The 24,558-nt window shown below is 35.7% G+C and overlaps 1 protein-coding gene across 16 annotated transcripts in view; it reads left to right on the top strand.

Moving 5' to 3' along the window:
- The window catches only part of LOC110449371 (thioredoxin domain-containing protein 3 homolog), a 62,613-nt gene that overhangs the window by 13,920 nt on the left and 24,135 nt on the right, over positions 1–24,558 (top strand). For 10 of the 16 annotated variants that reach the window (XM_021496215.1, XM_021496214.1, XM_021496213.1 and 7 more), the window contains 16 exons: positions 3,504–3,575; positions 3,938–4,054; positions 4,691–4,766; positions 6,946–6,966; positions 8,529–8,594; positions 11,493–11,572; positions 12,312–12,404; positions 13,097–13,251; positions 13,458–13,532; positions 14,220–14,329; positions 15,531–15,675; positions 16,189–16,296; positions 17,208–17,356; positions 18,375–18,519; positions 19,896–20,003; positions 21,096–21,229. In XM_021496215.1, coding sequence (XP_021351890.1) covers positions 3,504–3,575; positions 3,938–4,054; positions 4,691–4,766; positions 6,946–6,966; positions 8,529–8,594; positions 11,493–11,572; positions 12,312–12,404; positions 13,097–13,251; positions 13,458–13,532; positions 14,220–14,329; positions 15,531–15,675; positions 16,189–16,296; positions 17,208–17,356; positions 18,375–18,519; positions 19,896–20,003; positions 21,096–21,229 — 1,654 coding nt within the window. The remainder of the gene's footprint in view (positions 1–3,503; positions 3,576–3,937; positions 4,055–4,690; positions 4,767–6,945; positions 6,967–8,528; positions 8,595–11,492; positions 11,573–12,311; positions 12,405–13,096; positions 13,252–13,457; positions 13,533–14,219; positions 14,330–15,530; positions 15,676–16,188; positions 16,297–17,207; positions 17,357–18,374; positions 18,520–19,895; positions 20,004–21,095; positions 21,230–24,558) is intronic. The other 6 variants (XM_021496217.1, XM_021496216.1, XM_021496206.1 and 3 more) reach the window with 4 other exon arrangements.

Raw genomic sequence — 24,558 nt, 5'->3', positions numbered from 1 at the left:
TGACCACTGTTACCAACTGTAGCATCACTATTGTCCAGTAAACGTAGTTGACCACTGTTACCTACTGGAGTATCACTATTGTCCAGTGGACGTAGTTGACCACTGTTACCTACTGAAGTATCACTATTGTCCAGCAGATGCAGTTGACCAATATTACCTACTGTAGTATCACTATTGTCCAGTGGACGTAGTTGACCACTGTTACCTACTGTAGTATCACTATTGTCCAGTGGACGTTGTTGACCACTGTTACCTACTGAAGTATCACTATTGTCCAGCAGATGTAGTTGACCAATATTACCTACTGTAGTATAACTATTGTCCAGTGGATGTAGTTGACCACTGTTACCTACTGTAGTATCACTATTGTCCAGCAGCCGTAGTTGACCACTGTTACCTACTGTAATATAACTATTGTCCAGCAGACGTAGTTGACCACTGTTACCGACTGTAATATCACTATTGTCCAGCAGACGTAGGTGACCACTGTTACCTACTGTAATATCACTATTGTCCAGCAGACATAGTTGACCACTGTTACCTACTGTAATATCACTATTGTCCAGCAGACGTAGTTGACCACTGTTACCGACTGTAATATCACTATTGTCCAGCAGACGTAGGTGACCACTGTTACCTACTGTAATATCACTATTGTCCAGCAGACGTAGTTGACCACTGTTACCGACTGTAATATCACTATTGTCCAGCAGACGTAGTTGACCACTGTTACCTACTGTAATATCACTATTGTCCAGCAGACGTAGGTGACCACTGTTACCTACTGTAATATCACTATTGTCCAGCAGACATAGTTGACCACTGTTACCTACTGTAGTATCACTATTGTCCAGTGAACATAGTTGACCACTGTTATCTACTGTAGTATCACTATTGTCCAGTAAACGTAGTTGACCACTGTTACCTACTGTAGTATCACTATTGTCCAGCAGACGTAGTTGACCACTGTTACCTACTGTAATATCACTATTCTCTTGTTGACCACTGTATCTTGTCTAATTGTAGCACTTCAAGTAGATCTCCTTGTTTCACTCTCACGTTGAATGTCATTCTTTTCCTTGTTTAACATTTGCGAATCTTTGAAACTATTTACTATATTCAACTCTAAAATATCTTGTCTTCTTTATGAAAATGCTTATTGATGCTCAGGAAATCTACAGACTTTTTAGCTCACCTGGCCCGAAGGGCCAAGTGAGCTTATCCCATGGTGCAGCGTCCGTTATCCGGCGTCCGGCGTCCGGCGTCCGGCAACTTTTTCCTTTAAAATGCTACTTGTCCTGAATGGCTCAGAGGATTTTGACCAAATTTGGTCAGGAGCATCATTGGCCAAAGGGTTCTCAGTTTTGTATAAACGGAGGGTATAACCCCCCTGGGGGCAGAGGGGCGGGGCCAAATAGGGGGAAAATAGGTAAATCTTTAAAAATCTTCTTCTTCTCAACCAATAGAAGGATTTTGACCAAATTTGTCCTAGAGCATCTTTGGACAAAGGAGACTCAAGTTTGTATAAACGGAGGGTGTGGCCTCTTTGGGGGCAGAGGGGCGGGGCCAAATAGGGGAAGTAGAGGATTTTTTCTCTCCTACTATACAAGTGAAGGGATTTAAACCAAATGCAGTCTGAAGCTTGGTCAGGAGCATCATTGGCCAAAGGGTTCTCAGTTTTGTATAAACGGACGGTATAGCCCCCCCTCGGGGCAGAGGGGCGGGGCTAAATAAGGGGAAAAAAGGTAAATCTTTAAAAATGTTCTTCTTCTCAACCAATTGAAGGATTTTGACCAAATTTGTCCTAGAGCATCTTTGGACAAAGAAGACTCAAGTTTGTATAAACGGAGGGTGTGGCCCCTCTGGGGGCGGAGGGGCGGGGCCCAATAGGGGAAATAGAGGATTTTTTTTCTCCTGCTATACAAGTGAAGGGATTTTAACCAAATGCAGTCTGAAGCATGATTAGGGACAAAAGAATCAATTTTGTATAAACTGAGGTGTGTGGGCCTCCTTCTAAGGGCAGATGGGTGGGGCCCATTAGGGGAAATAGAGGAAAACATCAAATATCCTTCTCCTTTTGTACCGATGAAGGGATTTTGACCAAATTTGGTCTGGAGCATCATTGGCCAAAGGGTTCTCAGTTTTGTATGAACGGAGGGTATGGTCCCCCTGGGGGCAGAGGGACGGGGCCAAATAGGGGAAAATAGGTAAATCTTTAAAAATCTTCTCCTCAACCAATTGAAGGATTTTGACCAAATTTGTCCTAGAGCATCTTTGGACAAAGGAGACTCAAGTTTGTATAAACGGAGGGTGTGGGCCTTCTGGCGGCATAGGAGCGGGGCCCAATAGGGGAAATAGAGGATTTTTTTTCTCCTACTATACAAGTGAAGGGATTTAAACCAAATGCAGTCTGAAGCATGCTTAGGGAGAAAAGAATCAATTTTGTTTAAACTGAGGTGTGTGGATTCCCCTTCTTTGGGGCAGATTAGTGGGGCCCATTAGGGGAAATAGAGGAAAACATTAAAGATCCTTCTCCTTCTGTACCGTTGAAGGGATTTTAACCTAACCAAACTTGTTTTAGAGAATCTTTGGGCAAAGGGAATTGAATATTTATAAATGGAAGATGCAACTTTGTTACTTGTACTCCTTTGATAAACCTGAATGGTACTCAGCAGGTTTTAAATTAAAATACCAGGTGAGCTATTAAGGCCCCTGGGCCTCTTGTTTTCTATCATGATGGACATAAGATGATTCTGTTAACAACATGAGGAACTTGTCCAGGAATTTATAGGATCAAGGAAATTTTAAAAAAAAATCTCACAAAGAATTTCGTTGTATATGGACACTGTATATTTACTACAAAAACTGAGGTGATGTATATCAAAGTGAACATCATAATTTTGTTTCATTGAAAAGAAAAAAAATGATCTTAAATGATAAGCATTGATCAAATATCTGGTTTTCAAACAGATTATTTAATGATAAATGAAGAGGACAAAAAATATAAATAAAGATATTGCAGTTTTATAAAATTTCTATTTCAGCATGTGCATGTGTGTTTTCCTGCATGTGTGTTTTTCTGCATGTGTGTGGTTTTTGCTGGGTTTTTTTTAATGCATTTTGTAATTATTTCCTTTGCAGCCACATTTTTTAAAATGATTAAATAAATATTTCAACAGAATAACGAAACTATGAATCAACATCATCGTTGAAAAAGAAGAAAATGTTTAAATGAATTTGTTCAATTTGTCAAAAAAGTATGAATGTCTATACAAACATTAGAAAAGGAAATCCTGAATCAAAATTAAGAGATAAGATACATGTATATCAAGATCAATATGTACTGACATCTACTTTTCAATTGTAAGATGAATATTTGCACATTAAAGACTGTGCCTAGAAAAGTAAAAATTGTATGTTAAATTTAATGAGATGAAAAACTGTTTGATATAAGCAGAAAGTAGAGCTCAAATAATTATCCAGTATCTATCCCTGTAAATTAGGCCAAAGCTGACACGATCGACGCTCTGGAGAAGTACAGGGGACACTGCCAGCCATGTTTCCTTTTCTATGCGGTAAGGTTTAAAATGGAATTCTGGTAAATGTTTTTAATGATAATTAATCTATGAGTTACACCATGGACTGTTGTCAAAATATCAAATAAAATATATATCTAAAATTAAATTGCCTGTGCTGATTTTTAAATTCTTGTAATGAACACTTTTGAATTAAAATAGTTTTTGGAGACTTTTTGGAGATTTTTTAGAATTTGTGGTTATTTTTTCATTGGCAAGTAAATGCATTAAATATTATAATTCTATGTAATCAATTAACAATTGGGGAAAAGGCTATAACTCAGTTGCATGAGAGAGAGAAAAAATTATCACAACATGAATTTTCTCAAAATTATGACAGCCTTATATATTTATACCAACAGGGCGGAATGTTAGTTGCGGTAATCAGGGGAGCTAACTCTCCCATGGTAATGAGAACGGTCACAGAACAGTTACAGCAGGAACACAGGGTGATTGACGGAGCAGCAGAAAGGAAAGAGGTAAGATAGCGAAGGACACAGATCTAATCTGTACTAAAATTTCACAAATTTAATAGAAATATTTCAAAGATAGGTTGTTTTCGGCAACATTTCACTTTTAATAAGGTCACCTTCGAGACCAAGTTTTATTTGACCTCCGGGGTGTGGGTATCATTGTTATGTGGATATATTGGAAATCACTTTTATCACATAATCGGCCTGTTATCCAGTGAATTCGCCAGTGTAATATTTTTACATATGTCACTAGTGTAATATACGCTGGAGCGTTTTTCATTGGCTGTGCCAGTCAGAAATTGATGGTGACGTCATAATATGGACAATGACGTGACGTCATAAATTGTAAATGGTGCAACAAACTGGCAGTCTCCGATTGATTAAGCCCTCTACATTTTGGCCTTAAAACCTGTCAAACTGTTTAGTTTTCTGAGTTATGTGATAAAAAGTATCTTAAATTTGTTTTCATTTCATATGAGCTTTTATGGAACTCGTCTCGAAGTTTTAATTTCTGCTCGCCAAGACACGCAAAGATAAAAACTCCTAAGACTTGTTTCATAAAATCTCATATGACTCATTTAAGATCCTATATATATATGTCTTGATCAGAGATAAAGACTAACTTTTGTGTTTTTGTGTTAGATCAAGGATCCATACATCTCTATGGTGGATAACATGAGCAATGATGCTGATGAGGACGAGGAGGAAGCTGAGGACGGTCAGTAACTGTACCCCTAGCCCCCGGACCTGTACCCCCTTATCATAACCCTGTATACCTTGATCCTGGCACCTACTCTTCACCTCTTTTACCCCATCCGCGATACTCCAAGGGTCACTCTCTTTTTCGCTCTCTACACCCCTGGAATATGTTATGGCAAAATCGAAGGCGTAGACAGTGCATCGCCTTGTAGTTTAGACGAGTCGACTTGTTTGATTCTTTGATGTACATCGAAAGAGTCTGTTGGTCGCGACGGTAAAACTGACTGGCTATGAAGTTGGGTGTAGCTCCTCTGTAATCTTCCTAGCGATTGGTCATTTTTTTTTTTACCTGAGACCAATCAAATAGCTAACCATGTCCCTTCAAATTTGCTATGACATATTCCAGGGGTGGATAGAGCAAAAGTGAGCGTAACACCTGGAGTATCGGCGATACTTTTACCCCCACCCCATATCTTCTTATCCTTATCAAATAATTCAAAATTCTCCCCCTCGATACCCCCACCTCCGTACCCAAACCCCATTATCCCTACCCCAGTGTCCCCAGCCCCTTGCCGTTGTGTGTTTGTTAGTACAGTGAAGGTATTATATAATAAATCCATCTTTTGCACCTATAGTATTGTATTTAGTCTTGATGTAAAACTCCAGCCTAATTAGTCGAAATGTCCATCCCATAATGTTATCGTTTCCAATTTTGTTTGAGTGGGTTAAACAAATGAATTAAGTTATTGGAATGTTAATGCAAAAAAAATAAAAAATGGCAGAAAATCTGAGATCCATCACAACATTGCAAATTATGAGTTAAATAAGAAAAAGACATTCTGGAAACTTCTTTGTACAGAGTTAAAAACTTCTTTGTATTTTTCATATGTACCGAGTTATTCAAATTCATTAATCAGCAGTGAATTATATATGGTGATATTTACTTTAACCCTTTCACCCCTAGGTAACTTAAGTAGACTCTACCATACATTTATCTGGGTGAGTCCATTCTGCTCTACAGTGGTGAAAGGGTTAAAACTTGTGCTTTCAAAACGTAAAATTACTGGACCAGTTTTCAAAATATTTTTTTGTAATTTAAATTGGGTTTTTATCTGTTCTTCCAAGAGTATCATTTAATTTTGAAAGTGTTTACAGTTGCTATATTTGTTCTAAACTTTCCTTCCCCTTCTCCTCAAAAAAAAAAAAAGGAAACAGTAAGATTAGGGGTTGGACATTATAAGTAGTTGTTAACTCATTCTCATCCCTAAAATTTCATGATGAACTATTCCAACCTTTGAATTGGAAGAGTTCAAATGTGTCTTCAGGGATGAATGAGTTAAATAATGATTCTCGAAAGAAAAAAAAGGAATGGGTTTACATTTATAAAGTTTCCTGTACTGCATGAATATGCATAAAATAATATAATTGTTTTACAGGATTTTACTGTCATAGAAATGTGTTTTAGTGTTTGTCAAATTATTACTTCAAACATTTTTTTAGAGAGAGTTAGATTTGAAAATGTTCATTCTCAAATGAAACAGAATTTATCAAAATTTATCTGCCTTTATTAAAATTTCATCTTTTGATTAATGCTGTTTTTCATTACAATTCAGAATTATTTACATGATCTTTTATCTTCATATCTAATCATACAACTTTTTATCTATTTTTTCTTACGATTTTCAATCAACACTTTCTAATCACTTCCCATTCACTTTGCAGCTTGTATATATACAATTTAGATAGTGCTGCTATATCTCACCTTATTTTACTGATAAAACTGTGCAATCTCATATTATTTGCAATTCAGCATGTTTCTTTTTTTTTTATTTTCAAAAATTCAAAAAAAATGTGAATGCCATCAAAATCTTAAATAAATTTTCCGGTAAAACTTCTGGGAAATATTTGGTCTACTGTTAATTTCAAGGTTTGTGATGCATAATTAAAATAAATTACTAAAATTTCTGTAATTTATATAGATAGTTTTGCTTCAAAAGATTTTTTTTTTTTTCGAAAATCGTCCAGATTGCATTTGGAAGCCCCCCCTGATCAGGGTGTTTATTAAACGCTGTCAAGCATGGGTTTATTATCGGTAAAATCTGGTATAGATATTTTCTTTCATCAATGACTACAAAGTCTGTTATTTCTGTATAGTACCTGCCTGATAGACTTATGAAGCTGTTTTATTGTGTGTCTAGGTCGGCCGGCCAGTAAGAAAGGTAGTGTTCAGTATATAGCACGGTTGGCCAACGTTGTGGCATCATCATGCTTGCTCGCCATGTTTTTAAACATTGCAGAGAAAAAATGGTTGCTCTTTCAAAGTTTGATATGATGTTTAACTCATTCACCCCTGAAATATCATAATGAACTATTCCAACCTTGGAATTGGAAGAGTCCAAATGTGTCTTCAGGGGTAAATGAGTTAAAGAGTGATAATTTACATAATTGTTGTTTTTTTTATCAGAAAATGTCCATTTAAAGTTGAGAGATGATCAATACACCTAATCTATAAGACAGAAGATTCATAAGTGATTAATTTTGATTAAATTTAATTTCTGATATTATTTCATTTCAACATGTACAAAAAGACCGAAAGTCTCATGTCTGAAATTACAAGTTTGAGGTTTAATTGCGATTTTTATCAAAAGTTCAGTTTTTGAAATCTAAATCAGTGATATTAATCTGTCCTGGAGTTTTGTAAAGGAGCTTTTGTCATAATGGAAAGTTTTGAACTGAATTCAATGAGCATTTAAACATTTATAAGTCATTGGGTTGTGTGTTAAATACAAAGATACAAGATTCTATCAAATGGTCCATTTACATTTGATGATCTGATATTAAGGAAAGAATCAAACTCAAGATTTTAAAGAATTTTCCAACTACCAGGTATTATAATAGTTGTCAATGTCACCAAGGAATTTTCAAAACTCAGCAAAAAAATTCAAATGAATTATTCTTATTACAGATATGGTGTTTCTCTGAGAGTATAAAAGTGGACATTTCCTGGTTACTGAAGATATTTCTTAAAACATTTGTTGCTCAAAACTACCACAGGTTTTAATCATATATTCCAGGTGTTTTTTTAAGGAAATTTGAAAAATCATTAAAAAAACCTTGATTTTTCAATTCTTATGCTATTTATTTATGTGGAAACTCACAATCAAGTGTGGTAATGAGTTTGAGCACTGTATGCTGGATCATCTTCAGTTGTTTTAAAGAATTTCATTTTCATAACCTTGAAGGTGACTCTAGATTGTATTGAACTTCAATGATATTTTATATGGAATTTTAACCATTTAATTTCTTTAATTATTAACAAAATATGTTTTTATTAATGATATATTAACATGTAGTTGCTTTAAAAAATTCTTATCTTAAAATTAGCAGGATTTTGCATTTCATTAATTATTGGCCGATACAAGATTTGCAGAAAGCATTTTGTATAATTTGGAACCTAATTTTTCATACTCAAGAAATTAACCTTTAACCTTGACCTTGTGAACTCTTTGTACATGTAATTGATTACTTCGGTTGACCTTTGACCTTCTTAAGTCTGTCTATTCTCATTAACATACTTGTAACCTGAGCTTTCTACTCGGTCTGCTCAATAAGTTGACCTTTAACCTTCATCAAATATCTGTCAATACTCAGAAACTTGACCTTTAACCTTCATCAAATATCTGTCAATACTCAGAAACTTGACCTTTAACTCTGACCTTGACCTGTATTCTAACAGTTTCAATTCTTTGTAATTTTCCAACTTTTGCACTATTTATTTCAGGCGGAAAGCAAATGAGATTTAAGGGTGAACTCGTCAATTTTGGGGATGAAAATGACCGCGCAGAAGGTTTCATTACCGTTTGCTTAGCACACCTGTACTACATTATAGATCTAATTCTCGAGTGTCGATGGTGTCAACTATATATATATACCTGCATCCTGAATGTCAACAATAACACACTGACTTCCGTCTCTCATATCTTACCCTTGGTAGTCAATCCTCATATAGTCAGAAATCGTAGCTTCATAACTGCTTTGAATGACACAAACAATTATTTTATGGATACGCTTTAATGTGTACATGTTTATTTATTTGTGTTGACTTGTTTGTTGCATTTTACATTTTTGATTTGATTTGAATAAATTTGTTAATTGATCTTCAGATTAAATAATTAGCATGTGAATTTATATGGTGGAAGAATCTTGAGTTAAAGTTAAGTGCATGTTTGTCATTGTCGTCCTAGTTAATCATACACAATATATAACGTTAATGTCAAAAACTGTACATAACATCGATGTTTATCGACCACAGTATGTAACATTAGTATTTATCAACTAATGTACATAACATCGATGTTTATCGACAACAGTATGTAATTTTAGTGTTTATCAATGACTGTACATAACATCAATGTTTATCGACAACAGTATGTAACATTAGTATTTATCAATGACTGTACATAACATCGATGTTTATCGACAACAGTAGGTAACATTAGTATAAATTTATCAATGACTACATAACATCGATATTTATCGACAACAGTATGTAACATTAGTATTTATCAATGACTACATAACATCGATATTCATCGACAACAGTATGTGACATAAGTATTTATCAATGACTTTACATAACATCGATGTTTATTGACAACAGTATGTAACATTAGTGTTTATCAATGACTACATAACATCAATGTTTATCGACCACAGTATGTAACATTAGTGTTTATCAATGACTGTACATAACATCGATGTTTATCGACCACATTATGTAATTTTAGTGTTTATCAATGACTACATAACATCAATGTTTATCGACAACAGTATGTAACTTTAGTGCTTATCAATGACTGTACATAACATCAATGTTTATCGACAACAGTATGTAACTTTAGTGTTTATCAATGACTGTACATAACATCGATGTTTATCGACCACATTATGTAACTTCAGCGTTTATCAATGACTACATAACATCAATGTTTATCGACCACAGTATGTAACATTAATGTTTATCAATGACTGTACATAACATCAATGTTTATCGACAACATTATTTAACATTAGTTTTTATCAATGACTACATAACATCATTAAAAAAAAAAAAAAATACAATAACCTAACACTTAACAGATTTTTTTGGAAAGTAATTCTAAATAGGATGTTCCATAAAGTTCATTATTTACAATAATAATAATGATAAAAAATGATATTTAGAATATAATGTAGATTCCCTGTTATAATGATTTCTATAAATATTAGCAATCTCTGAAGTTGTCAGTTTCCTTGTTGATGAAATAAAGTGTACTCGACATCAAAATCTACTCCATGAATGTATATTGTATCATTTGTCCAAGTCACATATTACAAGTCCTAGAACATGTTTTCAGTATTAGAAAAATTGTATTAAAACATTTGTATTCTTCATTTCTCAAATTAAAATGGGCATGATTGAGACATTAGCTCGGGAGAAACGTTTTCAGGAGTGCCAATTGGTTCTTGTTGTTTGCCACAGAAATTTTCAAATGGATTTTCTAAAATTTGTTATGCACAGTTTTAGTTGTATACATGTATATAGTTGGCCACAAGCTGCAGCATACATACAATCTTTATTCTGCACCTCCTCAAAATCCAAAGGTATCGCTCTCGACAGACATATCTTCTCTGGACACAGGAATATGTTATGACAAATATTTGCGCCTTTGTACGCGTGACGTTACAGGTAATACAAGTTCACTAGTCTGATGTCTTTGAACAAGATGAAAGAAATATCACAGCAACAGGCAGTAAAAATTGATCGGCTTTGAAGTTCAGGGCCCATATTCATGAAATCGTTTTCATCCTCAAACCCATCTTCGCTAGCCAAGTGTTCGCTTCGTATACACTCCACTTACCCTAGGGTAAGTGAGTCTATACAAAGCAAACACTTGGCTAGCGAAGATGCCTCAAACCCAGATTCTGTGCTCAAGCCCATTTTTTTTGTGCCAGGTGTAGATCTTCTGAAATCTTCGAAGAACTGGTATAAAGCTAGCGATTGGTCAGTTTTTTACACTCAAATTACCAATCAAATAGCATAACCATGATCAAAAATTTTGTCACATCATAATCCAAGGATGTAGAGAAGATAAAGGTATCGAGAGCAGAATTCTTTGGATTTTGAAGATACTGTCTGCACTGCTGACATCTTTAATCTCCGACTTCAAACACATGCATGCCTCCTATGTTTACAGTCATGTCTTTACAGTTGATAATTACCCTGAAATTTTGCATCCCACTTTGCTAGATTATGTAAAGTTTGTATGGCATATCACTGTCATTTTATGAATTCAACTGTTTACATAGTTCATTATGAAATTTGTCATTTCATTTTCAAAAAAAGTTGACCTTGTATTTTGGATTTGATTTATGTCCTGTTGATTCTACAAGAGATGAAATGCTGACATGAACAAGTATAGTTTTAAACATTAGTGTTCAGTTATTAGTTATAACAGCTTGCGTGTAGGTTCATGCATCATAGATTCACATGCCTGATATGTAAGAATTACCAAAATTGTCTTATTCGATTTTCGAATATTATGCTGCCATGTTTTAAAGCACGGGTAAATATGAATGACTTCGTCGTTTAGCAAAAATATGTCCAGAACTTTTTATCATTTGCTTGAACCCCGATGGAAAAACAATTCTGCTGCAAAACTGTGTTTTTATTTTGACCTTGACCTTTGACCTTTCTCCTTTATAGAATCAAAGAAGGAGGTCACAGTGGCCGTCATCAAACCAGACGCTGTGAAGGCTGGCAAAGTGGATGAGATTATTGAGGACGTAAGTATGGCCTTGCTTGTCGCTGTCTCTCTTTGTCAAAAAAAGTATTTTCTTCATTGTTCAATGAATTTCATCTATACAGTTCATGAAATAGGAATTCATTTCAGATTTTCTTATCACATGTGTCACGTACGCGATGATCATGTAAATAGACACATCAATAATTTGACCAGAAAGAGCAATGAACATACCATGTTTGTTTTCATGATATCATCTCATTGTTCCTTTACTCATTCACCCCTGAAGACACATTTGAACTCTTCCAATTCAAAGGTTGAAATAGTTCATTATGAAACTTCAGGGGTGAATGAGTTAAGTGATGTCAACGGGTTGTGTTACACATATTACATATAGTAAAAATGATTTTTTTAACATGTCTTAAACATATAATGGATAATTACTGCAGCCTCTACTATTTTTGGGGACATCAGTTTGGCGGAATGTTGTGTTGAGTAACTTTGTCACTTAAATAATTGTTTTCAATAGAATGTCTTTGTTTTAACCCTTTCACCACTGTAGACCATAATGGACTCATCCATATCAATGCATGGCAGGGTCTACTAAAGTTACATAGGGGTGAAAGGGTTAAATAATTTTTTTATCTGAATTTATCGTTTTGGAAAATTTTCTTGAAAGTTATCTGCTGATATTTTGATAATCCATAAATCAAGGCTTGTTTAGTTGTACCTGTAGTTACGGAATATCAGCTACGTTTTATCGTTCCATTTTGTGTCCAAAGATCAAGGCCCATGGCATCGAGATTCTGAAACAGGAAGAACGGTTGATGACTGAGGACGAAGCAAAGAACATCTACACCCATCTCCAGGACGAAGTAAGCATATACATATATCACAATGTCATTGTGGCCTGTCATGTGTAGTGTCTCATTCAGTGAATTTTTTTTTTTTTTTAAATGAGATAATTTACCCATATTTCTGATTGGCTGTCATTTCTTACTTGGGAGTAATAAAACTTTTAAGAACTACAAACTAAAACAAAATTTAATTGCATAACTATTTTGTGAAATTACATGTATTGTTAAGTTCATACTTGTGTTGCCCTCAATTCTAATATGATATATTACATTCACAGGATAGACTATCACAATTTTAAAAATTTAATTTGTCAATGAACATATTTTTATACTAGTGTAGTTGAACTGTATTGTGTCGATCGTAGACAACCTGGTAGCTCAATTGGTAGAGCATCCGTCTAGAGTTCAGAGAGTCCCGGGTTCGAACCCCCGGTATGGCCGTGCATTTTTCTGCTCCTGTTACATTTGGTGCCTGTGACGAAACCTTGTTTCAAGTACTAGTTGAATGCTTCAATCAGACGAGGTGATACCCGAACCTGGGTTTTAAATAATGTTGTCTTCGGGGGCAAGGCTTCGAAAAAGGAGGGAGGAATGTAGCTGAACTGGACTGGGTCTGGTCATGCATTTAGCTGCTGCTGCATGCTATTGTTACACTAGATACTCATACATACTCATACCTTATTAAGAACACTTCCTACCTCCCTTTCTAGGATTTCTTCAACGATCTAATCACATTCATGACAAGCGGCCCGTCTCACATATTGGTACTCACAAAGGGACGAACGGGCGAAAACATCATTAATGAATTTAGGGATTTAATCGGACCTACGTCAGTGGAGGACGCGAAGGAAAAACAACCAGAAAGGTGAAGTTGCCATGACAGTAGTTTATAACAATCAGATTTGTTAAGATTATTGAAAAGAACGCTCAAATATAATAATAGAGGTTAAAGAGAAAAATGTCAAAATTGCGATCTATACTTATCATGACTCTGCAAAAATGAAATTACGTCAATTGATCAGATTGGAAAGTAAAAAAGATATTTATCAATTCTATTTCTTAATTTCACAGCTTGAGAGCAAAACACGGTGAAAAGACATTTATGAATGCCCTTCACGGAAGTAGCTCAGATGACCAGGCTATGAGGTAAAACATTTATCACTCGCTCCACAAATGTCTGTATAAAAAGAACATGTTCCTGATGAAGAGAGAATGTGTTAGGGTCCAAGACAGTCTTCCCTGTCGTGTGCACTGATAAAACTATTGCCAGAAACAAAGGAAAGGTTTCATTTAATGTCGTAGAGTCTAAACATCTAAATACATACATGCCAACTCTTCCTATTTTGGAGGGAGACTCCCAATTTTGGACCCTAAAATTGAGCATTTTCAACCAGTGAATTTGCTAAACTATTCCTATTTTCTAAGATCTGCTGATTTCATCTGAAAAAAACACAGCTCAAAATATGCCGTTGAAAGGTGATTTTTTTTCCCTATGGGATATATATATATACACACATTTTATTGACGTTTTTAATTCTGAGTACATGTATTCTCCCCATTAACATTTCAAAATGTTGACAAGTATGTAAACAGATTGTTTGTTGAATAGGTGGCACGGTACCTAGTTACTCAGGTATGATAATTAGGCAATACACCGTCTACAGCAATCTCAGATCTAATTTAAAATGTGTTCTGCTCACATCTTTTCCCACTATGAAGTAATATGTTTAGTGATTTACAAAAACAATTATTTTGAAAATAAACGAATATCTGTGAAATGTGTCCAAAAAACATGATGGATGTTGTAAAATGATGTTATTTTTCTTCCTGCAGGGAACTTGCCTTCTTCTTCCCAGACTTTGCCATACCTGCATCAGAAGGAAAACCCAAACTACAGAGAACTTTGGCCCTTATCAGGCCGGACGCCTTCAAACTACACAAAGGTAACACCTCAGACTGTGACATCATTATTTAAGTCGGTTGAGAAAAAGTTTCATCACATAATGTACGTACTATGTTATCCAGTGAATATACCCGTGTCATATTGTTTTGCGTATTAACCCATGTTATATGACCTACCAGCCCTGTGATTGGTTGAAAGTTTCAATTGTGTCAATTGTGATGTCACGCCTAGGACAAGTACATGACGTCACAGGCTTTTATGCACTGGAGTCAAAATGGCAGCTTTTTACATTTCGAGGTGGAATGAAAGTTGTCGTTTTACACGATTAATGCCTTAAATCTTGATTATGTGATAAAAAGGATCTTACACTCGTTTTCATTTCACATGAAATTTATGAAACTCGTCACAAGTTTTTCATTTTAGCTCACCAGAGGCTTGCTATATTGAAAAATTCTTAGACTTGCTTCATAAATATCATATGAAATGAAAACTCATGTAAGATCCTATATGTATACGATAAAACTGCAAAAGTTGACATCTCAGAGTTATAAGTATAATTACACAGTGTGCTGTGATAAGAAAGAGAATGCATTTCAAACTATGTAAAATTAACGGCTAAGATTAAGTTAACTGTACTTTAGTTCATTGAAATAGGCTGAGTCCCTGTCCTCAGTGTTATAGTTAGATGAGAAAAAAAGGTGTATACATTCCAACTACGAAATTGTTATGGCTAAAATTGAGTCGGACGTATTTTAGTCTGCTGAGGCCATACCCTAAGTACTGCAGTCTGCGGAGATAAGACAAATACATTCAAACTTTGTGTCCTTACAAGTTTAGATAAATCTCAGATATGTTGTTTATGTCCGAGTCAAGCGTTTGTTCCATTGTAAGTTGTTTTACTGAGTACACTTTTCTTCGACATCTAATTTCCATTTGTATTTCAAAGTTTCTCCATAGTCCGAACACTGACACTGTAAGACTTTCATCAGCAAGGTGCATCCAAATTATTCAGGTCTATTTGTGTCACCCAGACCCCAACCTAGTTTCTGTGACCTTATTGTATTCAATATATGGCAGTGACAAAATAATTCAAAAATCAACAAAGAGGATTCGAAAACAAGTACATAAGTACTTATATCAATTCGTCTCCTTGAACTTCTGTGACCTTAACCATGCAATGTTTTGTTACCTTAGTGAACACTGACCTTGACCTTGACCTGACCTATATTTCTGTCTTACAGATGAGGTGATGCAGATGATCAATGAGGCTGGGTTCAAGGTCGCTTTACAGAAGGAAATGTCGCTGACAAAGGAAATGGCTGAGGACTTCTATCGGGAGCACGAGGGCCAGGAATACTTTAACGAACTCACAACGCGAATGTCAAGGTCAGTGTAACTTATTTTATATCATCATCGATATTCAAGGGATTAGGAGGCACGGTAGTCACGCTTTATCACAACCTGGTTCGTAATTGATCTCAAAGCGGTTCACAAATTATTATCCGTAGTTATAGGGCAATTTCAACCAGCCAATACCTTTCTCAACTTCCTGGGGAGCATACAGCTGGAGCTGCCATTTAGGCGCTAACAGCTAGCATTCAACAATTCTAGCACTGCCCAACCATGTACTCATTTACAGCTTGAGCTAAGACTGGAACAAGCGGGGTAAATTATCTTGCTCAAAGATACAACACTGTGCCGTGCTGTGACTCGAACCCACAACCCTTCGGTCACAAGCCCGGCGTCCTACCACTAGATTACCGTGCCTCCTGAGTTACCCTGAAAGAATAATACTGCAGTTTTATAAGTCAAGCAGTTATACAAGGTAGCTTTTTTAGTAAATAAAAATCTGTCTACATATTGTTCAAATATTTAAATGTTGCCTTTGTTATGTTTCAGTGGTCCCCTAATGGCACTTGGCCTGGCAAGAGAAGATGCAGTAGAGGGCTGGAGGAGTATGTTAGGTCCCAAGGAGCTAGACAAAGCCAAGGAAGAGTCACCAGATAGGTAAGGGGACACAACTCACTGTTACTGTGGTAAAAACCCGAAGAAATGGTGGACAAAATTCCCTGTAACACGGAGCATGACTCATTATAACAGGGGACATAGCTCATTATAACAGGGGACATAACTCATTATAGCAGGGGACATAACTCATTATAACAGGGAACATGGCTCATTATAACAGGGGACATAACTCATTATAACAGGGGACATAACTCATTATAACAGGGAACATGGCTCATTATAACAGGGGACATAACTCATTATAACAGGGGACATAACTCATTATAACAGGGGACATGGCTCATTATAACAGGGGACATAACTCATTATAACAGGGGACATAACTCATTATAACAGGGGACATGGCTCATTATAACAGGGGACATAACTCATTATAACAGGGGACATAACTCATTATAACAGGGGACATAGCTCATTATAACAGGGGGCATAACTCATTGTCACAGGTGGCATTCATTTATTTCTAGATGCAGGCCTTGACTGCATTTTTCTGTCGAAAGTTTTGAGAGTAAGAGATAGAATAACATGTCCTGGCAGGACATTCCTGATTAAGCAATTGTTGTTTGAATGATTATTTTACTTGTCAAATCTGCTGTAGCCTTTATTTAAGCTTACCCAACATTCCAATGATATACCAGTCTTTATAAATGTGGAAATGATTTTTCGTGTCTAAACTTCTCCGGTCTTTACATAAGCTTACCCAAAATTCCACTGATTGTCCAGTAATTGTTCAAAGAATTATTTTCTTGTATTCATCTGCTTTCGCACTTTCTATGCTAGTTTTTACTTTCTACATGATCAATTGTGCGACTTTTGTAAAAGTTGAACAAACTTCCATTACTTGTTTGTATGGCATGTGACTTGAATGACCTATTTTCATTGTTTTACAGTTTAAGAGCCAAATTTGCATTAGAAGATGTGGCAATCAACCAGTTCCATGGATCAGATTCAGAAGCTGCAGCACAAAAAGAACTAGACTTTTTCTTCCCAGTACAACAAACGATCGCCGTTATCAAACCAGATGCTTTAGGAACAAAGGGTAAGATATACCCTTTAACCCTTTCATCCCTATGTAACTTAAGTAGACTCCACTATGCATTGATCTGGTAAAGTCCATTATGGTCTACAGGGGTGAAAGGGTTAATGGACACACATATAGTTGGTTTTCATTTTGTTTCCTTGTCACATTGGATTTCACTTGTCAAGTTACCTGGTATAATGGATAAATCAGAAATAGTTTAATCTTCAATTGATAAATGTTCTATTAATAACTTCAGTTCAGATTTGATGTCAGATTCAAGTTAACTCATTCCCCCCCGAAATTTCATAATGAACTATTCCAACCTTTGCATTGGAAGAGTTTAAATGTGTCTTCAGGGATGAATGAGTTAAGAGCCAATTTTGGTTTTTTTCTTTCTGTTGCAAACCTACTGATAGCTCTGTATTGCAGATACTTGCATTGAAGATGATTTCCCAATGCTTTCGTTTGTGTTAGAATTATTTTAATGTTGGATGAAGATAAAGGCATTGATAAGGTGTTTTCCAAGATTATCAATTTTTGAAAACCTTATTGAACATCATAATCCAAAAAATAAATACCAGTATCCATGTTTCAGGTATCCCAACCTACCTTAGATTTTCCTGCCAACCCTAGGAATTTTATCACCTTCTTGTATCTAAGATTAATTTATTAGCCAGGCAAAGTTCACAGTCACTCATTAAAATGTACTCTCTTCCTGTTCTGGTAGTCTGACACCTATTCTTGACTAATTAATAGCCATTGTAATGTGTGTTAATCCATTGCAAAATTTGATATGAAGTATAACATTGATCCATGGAAATAAACATTTATATCAAAATTAAATTATTTGCCTACTGACCTGCCGGCATGTTACCAGAAACACACATATTTTGTTTGGCCTAATTCGTGGATCTGTTTCACTGAATTTTCATTGAAAAAAGTTCATTGAAATATCATTTGTTCTAATTTGTCTGTTTAAACAACAGCAATAAAGTCAATTGTGTCTCATCACAATATATATTTATTGTATTGTCAGATGAAATTATTGAAAAAGTTCACGACGCCGGATTCAAGATTGCTGCCAGAAAAGAGACGACGTTATCTAGGGAAATAGCTGAAGAGTTCTACTCCGACCACAAAGACAAAGATTATTACAATGACCTTGTGGAACACATGTCAAGGTCAGTTATCCCGATCACTATCCATCCACGACAGCTTTTGACAATCGAAATGTTAATATCAAAGACATCTTAGGTAGCAGAGTACAGTAGAAACGGCTTGATCCTAATAATAAAGGACATGTCTCGGATAAACATGGATAGCGGATTCATCCTGCACAACACACCTACATATATATATATATATTTATGAAATACAGGTTTTTTTGAAGAATGATTTTTTTTCAAAAAGTGATTTCCTCAGATTTGGGACTTGTGAAAACCATGGTTACCACATAAAAAAATGCAAAAAAACATGATTTTTAACCCAAAATTTGGACACACACAAGTAGTATTTTTTTTCTTAAAACCTGTCTGAAATTGAATATCACCTACTCGGTAACAGAAATTCTCACATTTTAGCATAGGTCGTTCAACTGGATTTTTCACAATATCTACACATATGTGCCGAGTACAGAAATAGACAATATGAAAAGCTAGCTTTTGTTGTGTAGACGCAGATTTTTAAATGGCCAAAAATGTAATCTAAAACCCATTTGGATTTTTTTTTTCAAATGTGAAGCCTACATAGTCCACTTCATCATGTATATGCCAATTTTACTGCTGATTTTGTTTTTAAATTTTGATACATGTAATATTACAGGGGTTACTCATTGTACAAAAATATCATCCATGGCCACCATACGCTACTGTACACTGCTACCTTATAGGATAGATACCTCATTAAATGAAGAATGTTGACATATTAGTTTGAATTCAAGCTATGTATTCTTAAGTTGCATTCTTTAGCTAGATTAAGTATGCAGAAAAAGTAGAACACTTATCCGGAATGTGATCTTACGGAAATATTTTGTACCTCTATATATGTGTAGGGTAGCAAAGTGTAATTGAAAGGCCCTCTTCCTGTTGTCATTTGTGTCCTGTTCCAGTTGTCCCTTGTAACCCATTTTGGTTGTCATGTGTACTTTGTTGTTAGTGTACTTTGCTATCAATTGTACTGAGTTTTCACTTATCTTTGTTGTCATTTGTACCATGTGGTCATTCATAACCTGCTTTGGTTGTCATTTGGCCGTTGTCATTTAGCGTACAATGTTGTCATTGTTTGTGATTTGTAACCTGTCTTGGTTGTAATTAGCATACAGTGTTGTCATTTGTACGTTGTTGTCATCTGTTCAATGTTGTCATTTGTACCCAGTTGTCATTTTCAACCTGTTTGTTGTACATAAGTTCCAGGTGTTCTTCAAGACACATCACAAGTATTAAGTCTTAACTGAAGCCGTAGCCATTGTGTCGTTAAGATCTTCCCCATCCCTCCACTAATATAGTCAACAATTCATAAAAAAGACTTCTGTGACTAACTTCATTTTTGTTCCATTTAGTGGTCCTACAATGTTCATGGTGCTTTCGAGAGAGGATGCCGTAGACGGATGGAGATCACTGATTGGTCCAACTGATCCAGAGAAGGCTAAGGAAGAATCCCCAGACTCGTAAGTAATGCCACAAACTTCTATAACTTATAAAACAGAAGGCCATATTTCTGTTCAGTGATAAGTTCTGCTTAACCCTTTCACCACTGTAGACCATAATGGACTCATCCAGATCAATGCATGGTAGAGTCTACTAAAGTTACATAGGGGTGAAAAGGTTAAAGCAATATCTTCCAATTTTCACTTTTGAAACCTACACAATTCCAAGAATATTGCTTTATGCTCATATACAATTAATTTTTGGTGTAGAACAGCTTAACTCATTCACCCCTGAAATTTCATAATACACTATTCCAGCCTTTGAATAGGAAGAGTTCAAATGTGTCTTCAGGGGTGAATGAGTTAAACTACAGCACTTTACATGATTATTTTGTCAAATAGGGGTCATTTTAAGTACTTTTTAGAAATTGTTAGATTTTGCCAAACAGTTTTAATTTCCTCCATGAAAATTAAATTGAATGATTCGTTAGTATGACATCAGGTAGTGCAAAATTACCTGATGAAATTCAAAGTAACAAGCAGCTTATTGAGATATTTTTCTGTATGTATCAACCTTTTATCTTTTCATTTCTGTATGTTTTGTTGCGCCTTTCAGGAACTAACTCTGCAATAAAAAGTAGCATATATATCTTGATGGATCATTTTTGATGGAAATATTCAATATTTTAATACAGATTCCTTCTCTGTTTGGCTTTTGTATTCTGCTCTTAACTTTTTACAATATGGTAGATTTCGCTTATTATCACTTTTGATTTGTCAGATGAAATGTGATATTAACCAGAACGTGACATAAAAAGAAAACATGTTTTTTCTGACCATTTCAGGTGTCAAAACAAGGAAATTACCGTATTAAAATGTCCAAGTGATATGGTATTACAAAGAAGATATTTTAATAAAAATAATTATAACTAACGCAACTTTCTTTATTATCCGTGAAGTAATTGCTTTTTATTTATTTATTTCATATAAATATGCAGCTGTAGTTGGATTCATATTTAGAAAAAAAAAAGAAAAAAAAAAGTTTTTTAGCCTTTATTTATTATAAGATAAAGATAAAAATGAATAAAAAGGCTGATTTTTTTTTATTCCCAGGTTGCGAGCCTTGTATGGTGGTGATATCCTAAAGAACGCTGTTCATGGAAGTTCAAATGTAGACCAGGCGAAGACTACTATCCAGAAAATATTTGGTGATTTAAAGTTCACACCTGAGGGGTTGCTCATCACAGGTACCATCTGCTCCTTACTCTGTTGGCATCAGGCATGACCTTGACCTTTGGCTGATTTTGACCTTTACTCTCCTGTCTTGAAAACCCAGTATTGCATTATAGAGATTTTTCTTAGTTCAGTTTTTTATTAGATGTTCCTTCTTGTAAGGCATGCAGAATTTCTATATATATAATGACATTTTACACTCCATTACTTAACAATTGCAGTGCATTAGACAACTGATTCAGTGACATCAACTGTCATAAGGAAACTAAAAGATGATCACTGTTTTAATTTTCTAAATAAATTATACATAATACTTATTTAAAATTTTATTCATGCTAAAACAAGAATATTTTAGTCTGATTAAAATACATATCTGAATGTTTTTTCTCCAAGTACATGTATTTACACACACACACCATATTTTCTATGAGCACAATAAAACTAGTCTCCACTTATATCCAAATTTCTCCTTGCATATCCAGCCTGTAGCTTTTAGGATAGATAATCAAAATATTTATAACGCAAAATGCAAATTTCTATATAATTATCAACCTTATAGTCATATATATATAATAGCAGTTTTCACTGGTTTAAGTAATGCAAGCTTAATTAAAGACTCTTATAAATTAGGGACTTCACCTGCTTAACTTTGACCCTGCACTCTCAGATACCTACGTACCCTTGCACAGCTTTTAAGTAGTTAGGCTCATACAATGTATCCATGGAGATACCGTCATATGAAGGAGAGCTCAGAATGGTAGCTGTACATGTTGGCTTGGTGTTGGTTCAGCGAGAGAAAGGAAGTGAAATCTGGAATCCGATTCAGATTCAGAATCTTTATGAGCCGAGAGCCATACAATGCATAGGGCTGGAACGGGTGACCGATGTTGACTTATAGCGAAGGAAAGGTCAGGTAGAGATTAGGGCTGGAACGGGTAACTCACCGATGTTGACTTATAGTGGAGGAAAGGTCAGGTAGAGATTAGGGCTGGAACGGGGACTGATGTTGACTTATAGCGAAGGAAAGGTCAGGTAAAGATTAGGGCTGGACCGGGGACCGATGTTGACTTATAGTGGAGGAAAGGTCAGGTAGAGATTAGGGCTGGAACGGGTGACCGATGTTGATTTATAGTGGAGGAAAGGTCAGGTAAAGATTAGGGCTGGAACGGGGACCGATGTTGACTTATAGTGGAGGAAAGGTCAGGTAGAGATTAGGGCTGGAACGGGGACCGATGTTGACTTATAGCGAAGGAAAGGTCAGGTAAAGATTAGGGCTGGAACGGGTGACCGATGTTGACTTATAGTGGAGGAAAGGTCGGGTAAAGATTAGGGCTGGAACGGGTGACCGATGTTGACTTATAGCGAAGGAAAGGTCAGGTAGAGATTAGGGCTGGAACGGGTCACCGATGTTGACTTATAGTGGAGGAAAGGTCAGGTAAAGATTAGGGCTGGAACGGGGACCGATGTTGACTTATAGTGGAGGAAAAGTCAGGTAAAGATTAGGGCTGGAACGGGTGACCGATGTTGACTTAGAGTGGAGGAAAGGTCAGGTAAAGATTAGGGCTGGAACGGGTGACCGAGTACCCGGTTGCGGTTCAGTTACAAGTAGTTTAGTTCCTTCACATGTCTAGATCGAGAATTTTTTTTATCCGTTTATATTTTTCTGATAATTTGGGGTCTAAATTGAGGAAATATAAGCCCACATAAATAACCCATTATAAAGTAGGTCGTTGCCAAGGGGACTCTACTCTGTCCAGAGGAGATCTTTATCTAATGTCAAGAGTTCATTGTAAATAGTCTCTGTTAATCCAAATATAAGTCAGAAACCTTCCAAAGTATGTTGTATTCTAAGGGACATAACTGTGTTCAGTGTAATTTATAACCTAAGGGACATAACTGTGTTCAGTGTAATTTATAACCTAAGGGACATAACTGTGTTCAATGTAATTTATAACCTAAGGGACATAGCTGTGTTCAGTGTAATTTATAACCAAAAGGACATAACTGTGTTCAGTGTAATTTATAACCTTAGGGACATAACTGTGTTACATGTAGGTTGTTCAGGGACATATATCTGTGACAAGAGTAAGTTGCTAAGGGACATAGCAGTGTTTATTGTAGATAGTACTCTGTGAGATATAACGATATTCAGAGTTCATTCTTATTTTTGAGGATAGTACTATGTCCAGAGCAAGTTGTAATTTAAGGGCCATAACTCTTGTCGTCTGAAGTTGGCAGTAGAAAATAATCTTAAACAGAATGTTGCATGAATTTATTCAGATCAAAATGGGGATTAATTAGTAAAATCTATTTTTTTTTAACAATCAACATCTTGTCCAGGTTGTTTCAATCTATGGAACATAGCTGACTGGTTGCAGACTAAATTAAATTGAGATACAGGATAGTTAGACAAAACATATTTCTGAATACATTGTATAGGGTCCCTGTTTATCTGTTTCGAACCATTTGGCCCTTAAGATTTTTTATTTGATTTCTCAACAACGAATCAATCATTTAAATAATCCAGATTATTATAGATTCAAACTGGACATTGCATGCACCAATTTTATTACCTACATATACACCTTGACACAGAATCTTTGCATGAAGAAGTACATTTGTGTATTAGTGCATGAATTTTATTTGAAAAATCTGATATACTGTGCACATATATCGTTGAGCATGGCTGCATGTATAAATTATTACCATAGCTTGAATGATATTTATATATATATATAAAGAACAGTACAATATACCATGGTGGCAGATTTAAAGGGGGAGTCAAGGGGACCCGAAGAAGGTCAATGGGTCAAGGAGGTCAAGGGACTTATGATGGTCAAGAGAACTAGGGATTTCACGGGAACCTTAAGGCAAATAAGAAGGTCAAGGGAAGCAAAATTGTTAAGAGAGGGTCAAGGGAACCTAGAATGTCAAAGCAACCAAGAGGGCCAATAAGGTCAATGAAGTATAGGGGGAGAGGACGTCATGGGAACCAATAAGGTCAATGAAGTATAGGTGGGAGAGGACGTCATGGGAACCAATAAGGTCAATGAATTATAGGGGGGAGAGGACATCATGGGAACCAATAAGGTCAATGAAGTATAGGGGGGAGAGGACGTCATGGGAACCAATAAGGTCAATGAACTATAGGGGGGATAGGACCTCATGGGAACCAATAAGGTCAATGGGTCAAGGAGGTCAATGTGACCAAAGGTGTCACAGCGATCAAAAGGGCAGTGGTAGTCCAGGGAAGTCAAGGAACTGAAGGAGATGAAGACAATTCAAAAGGATAAAAGGGGTAATCGACCAACCAGAAGAAAAGCCCAGGGAATGGAAGCTCTAT

Source organism: Mizuhopecten yessoensis, unplaced genomic scaffold (genome assembly GCF_002113885.1).
Source record: "Mizuhopecten yessoensis strain PY_sf001 unplaced genomic scaffold, ASM211388v2 scaffold4599, whole genome shotgun sequence".
NCBI lineage: Eukaryota > Metazoa > Mollusca > Bivalvia > Pectinida > Pectinidae > Mizuhopecten > Mizuhopecten yessoensis.
Note: the sequence above shows the minus strand (reverse complement) of the source record. Positions and strands in the feature narration are given on the sequence as shown.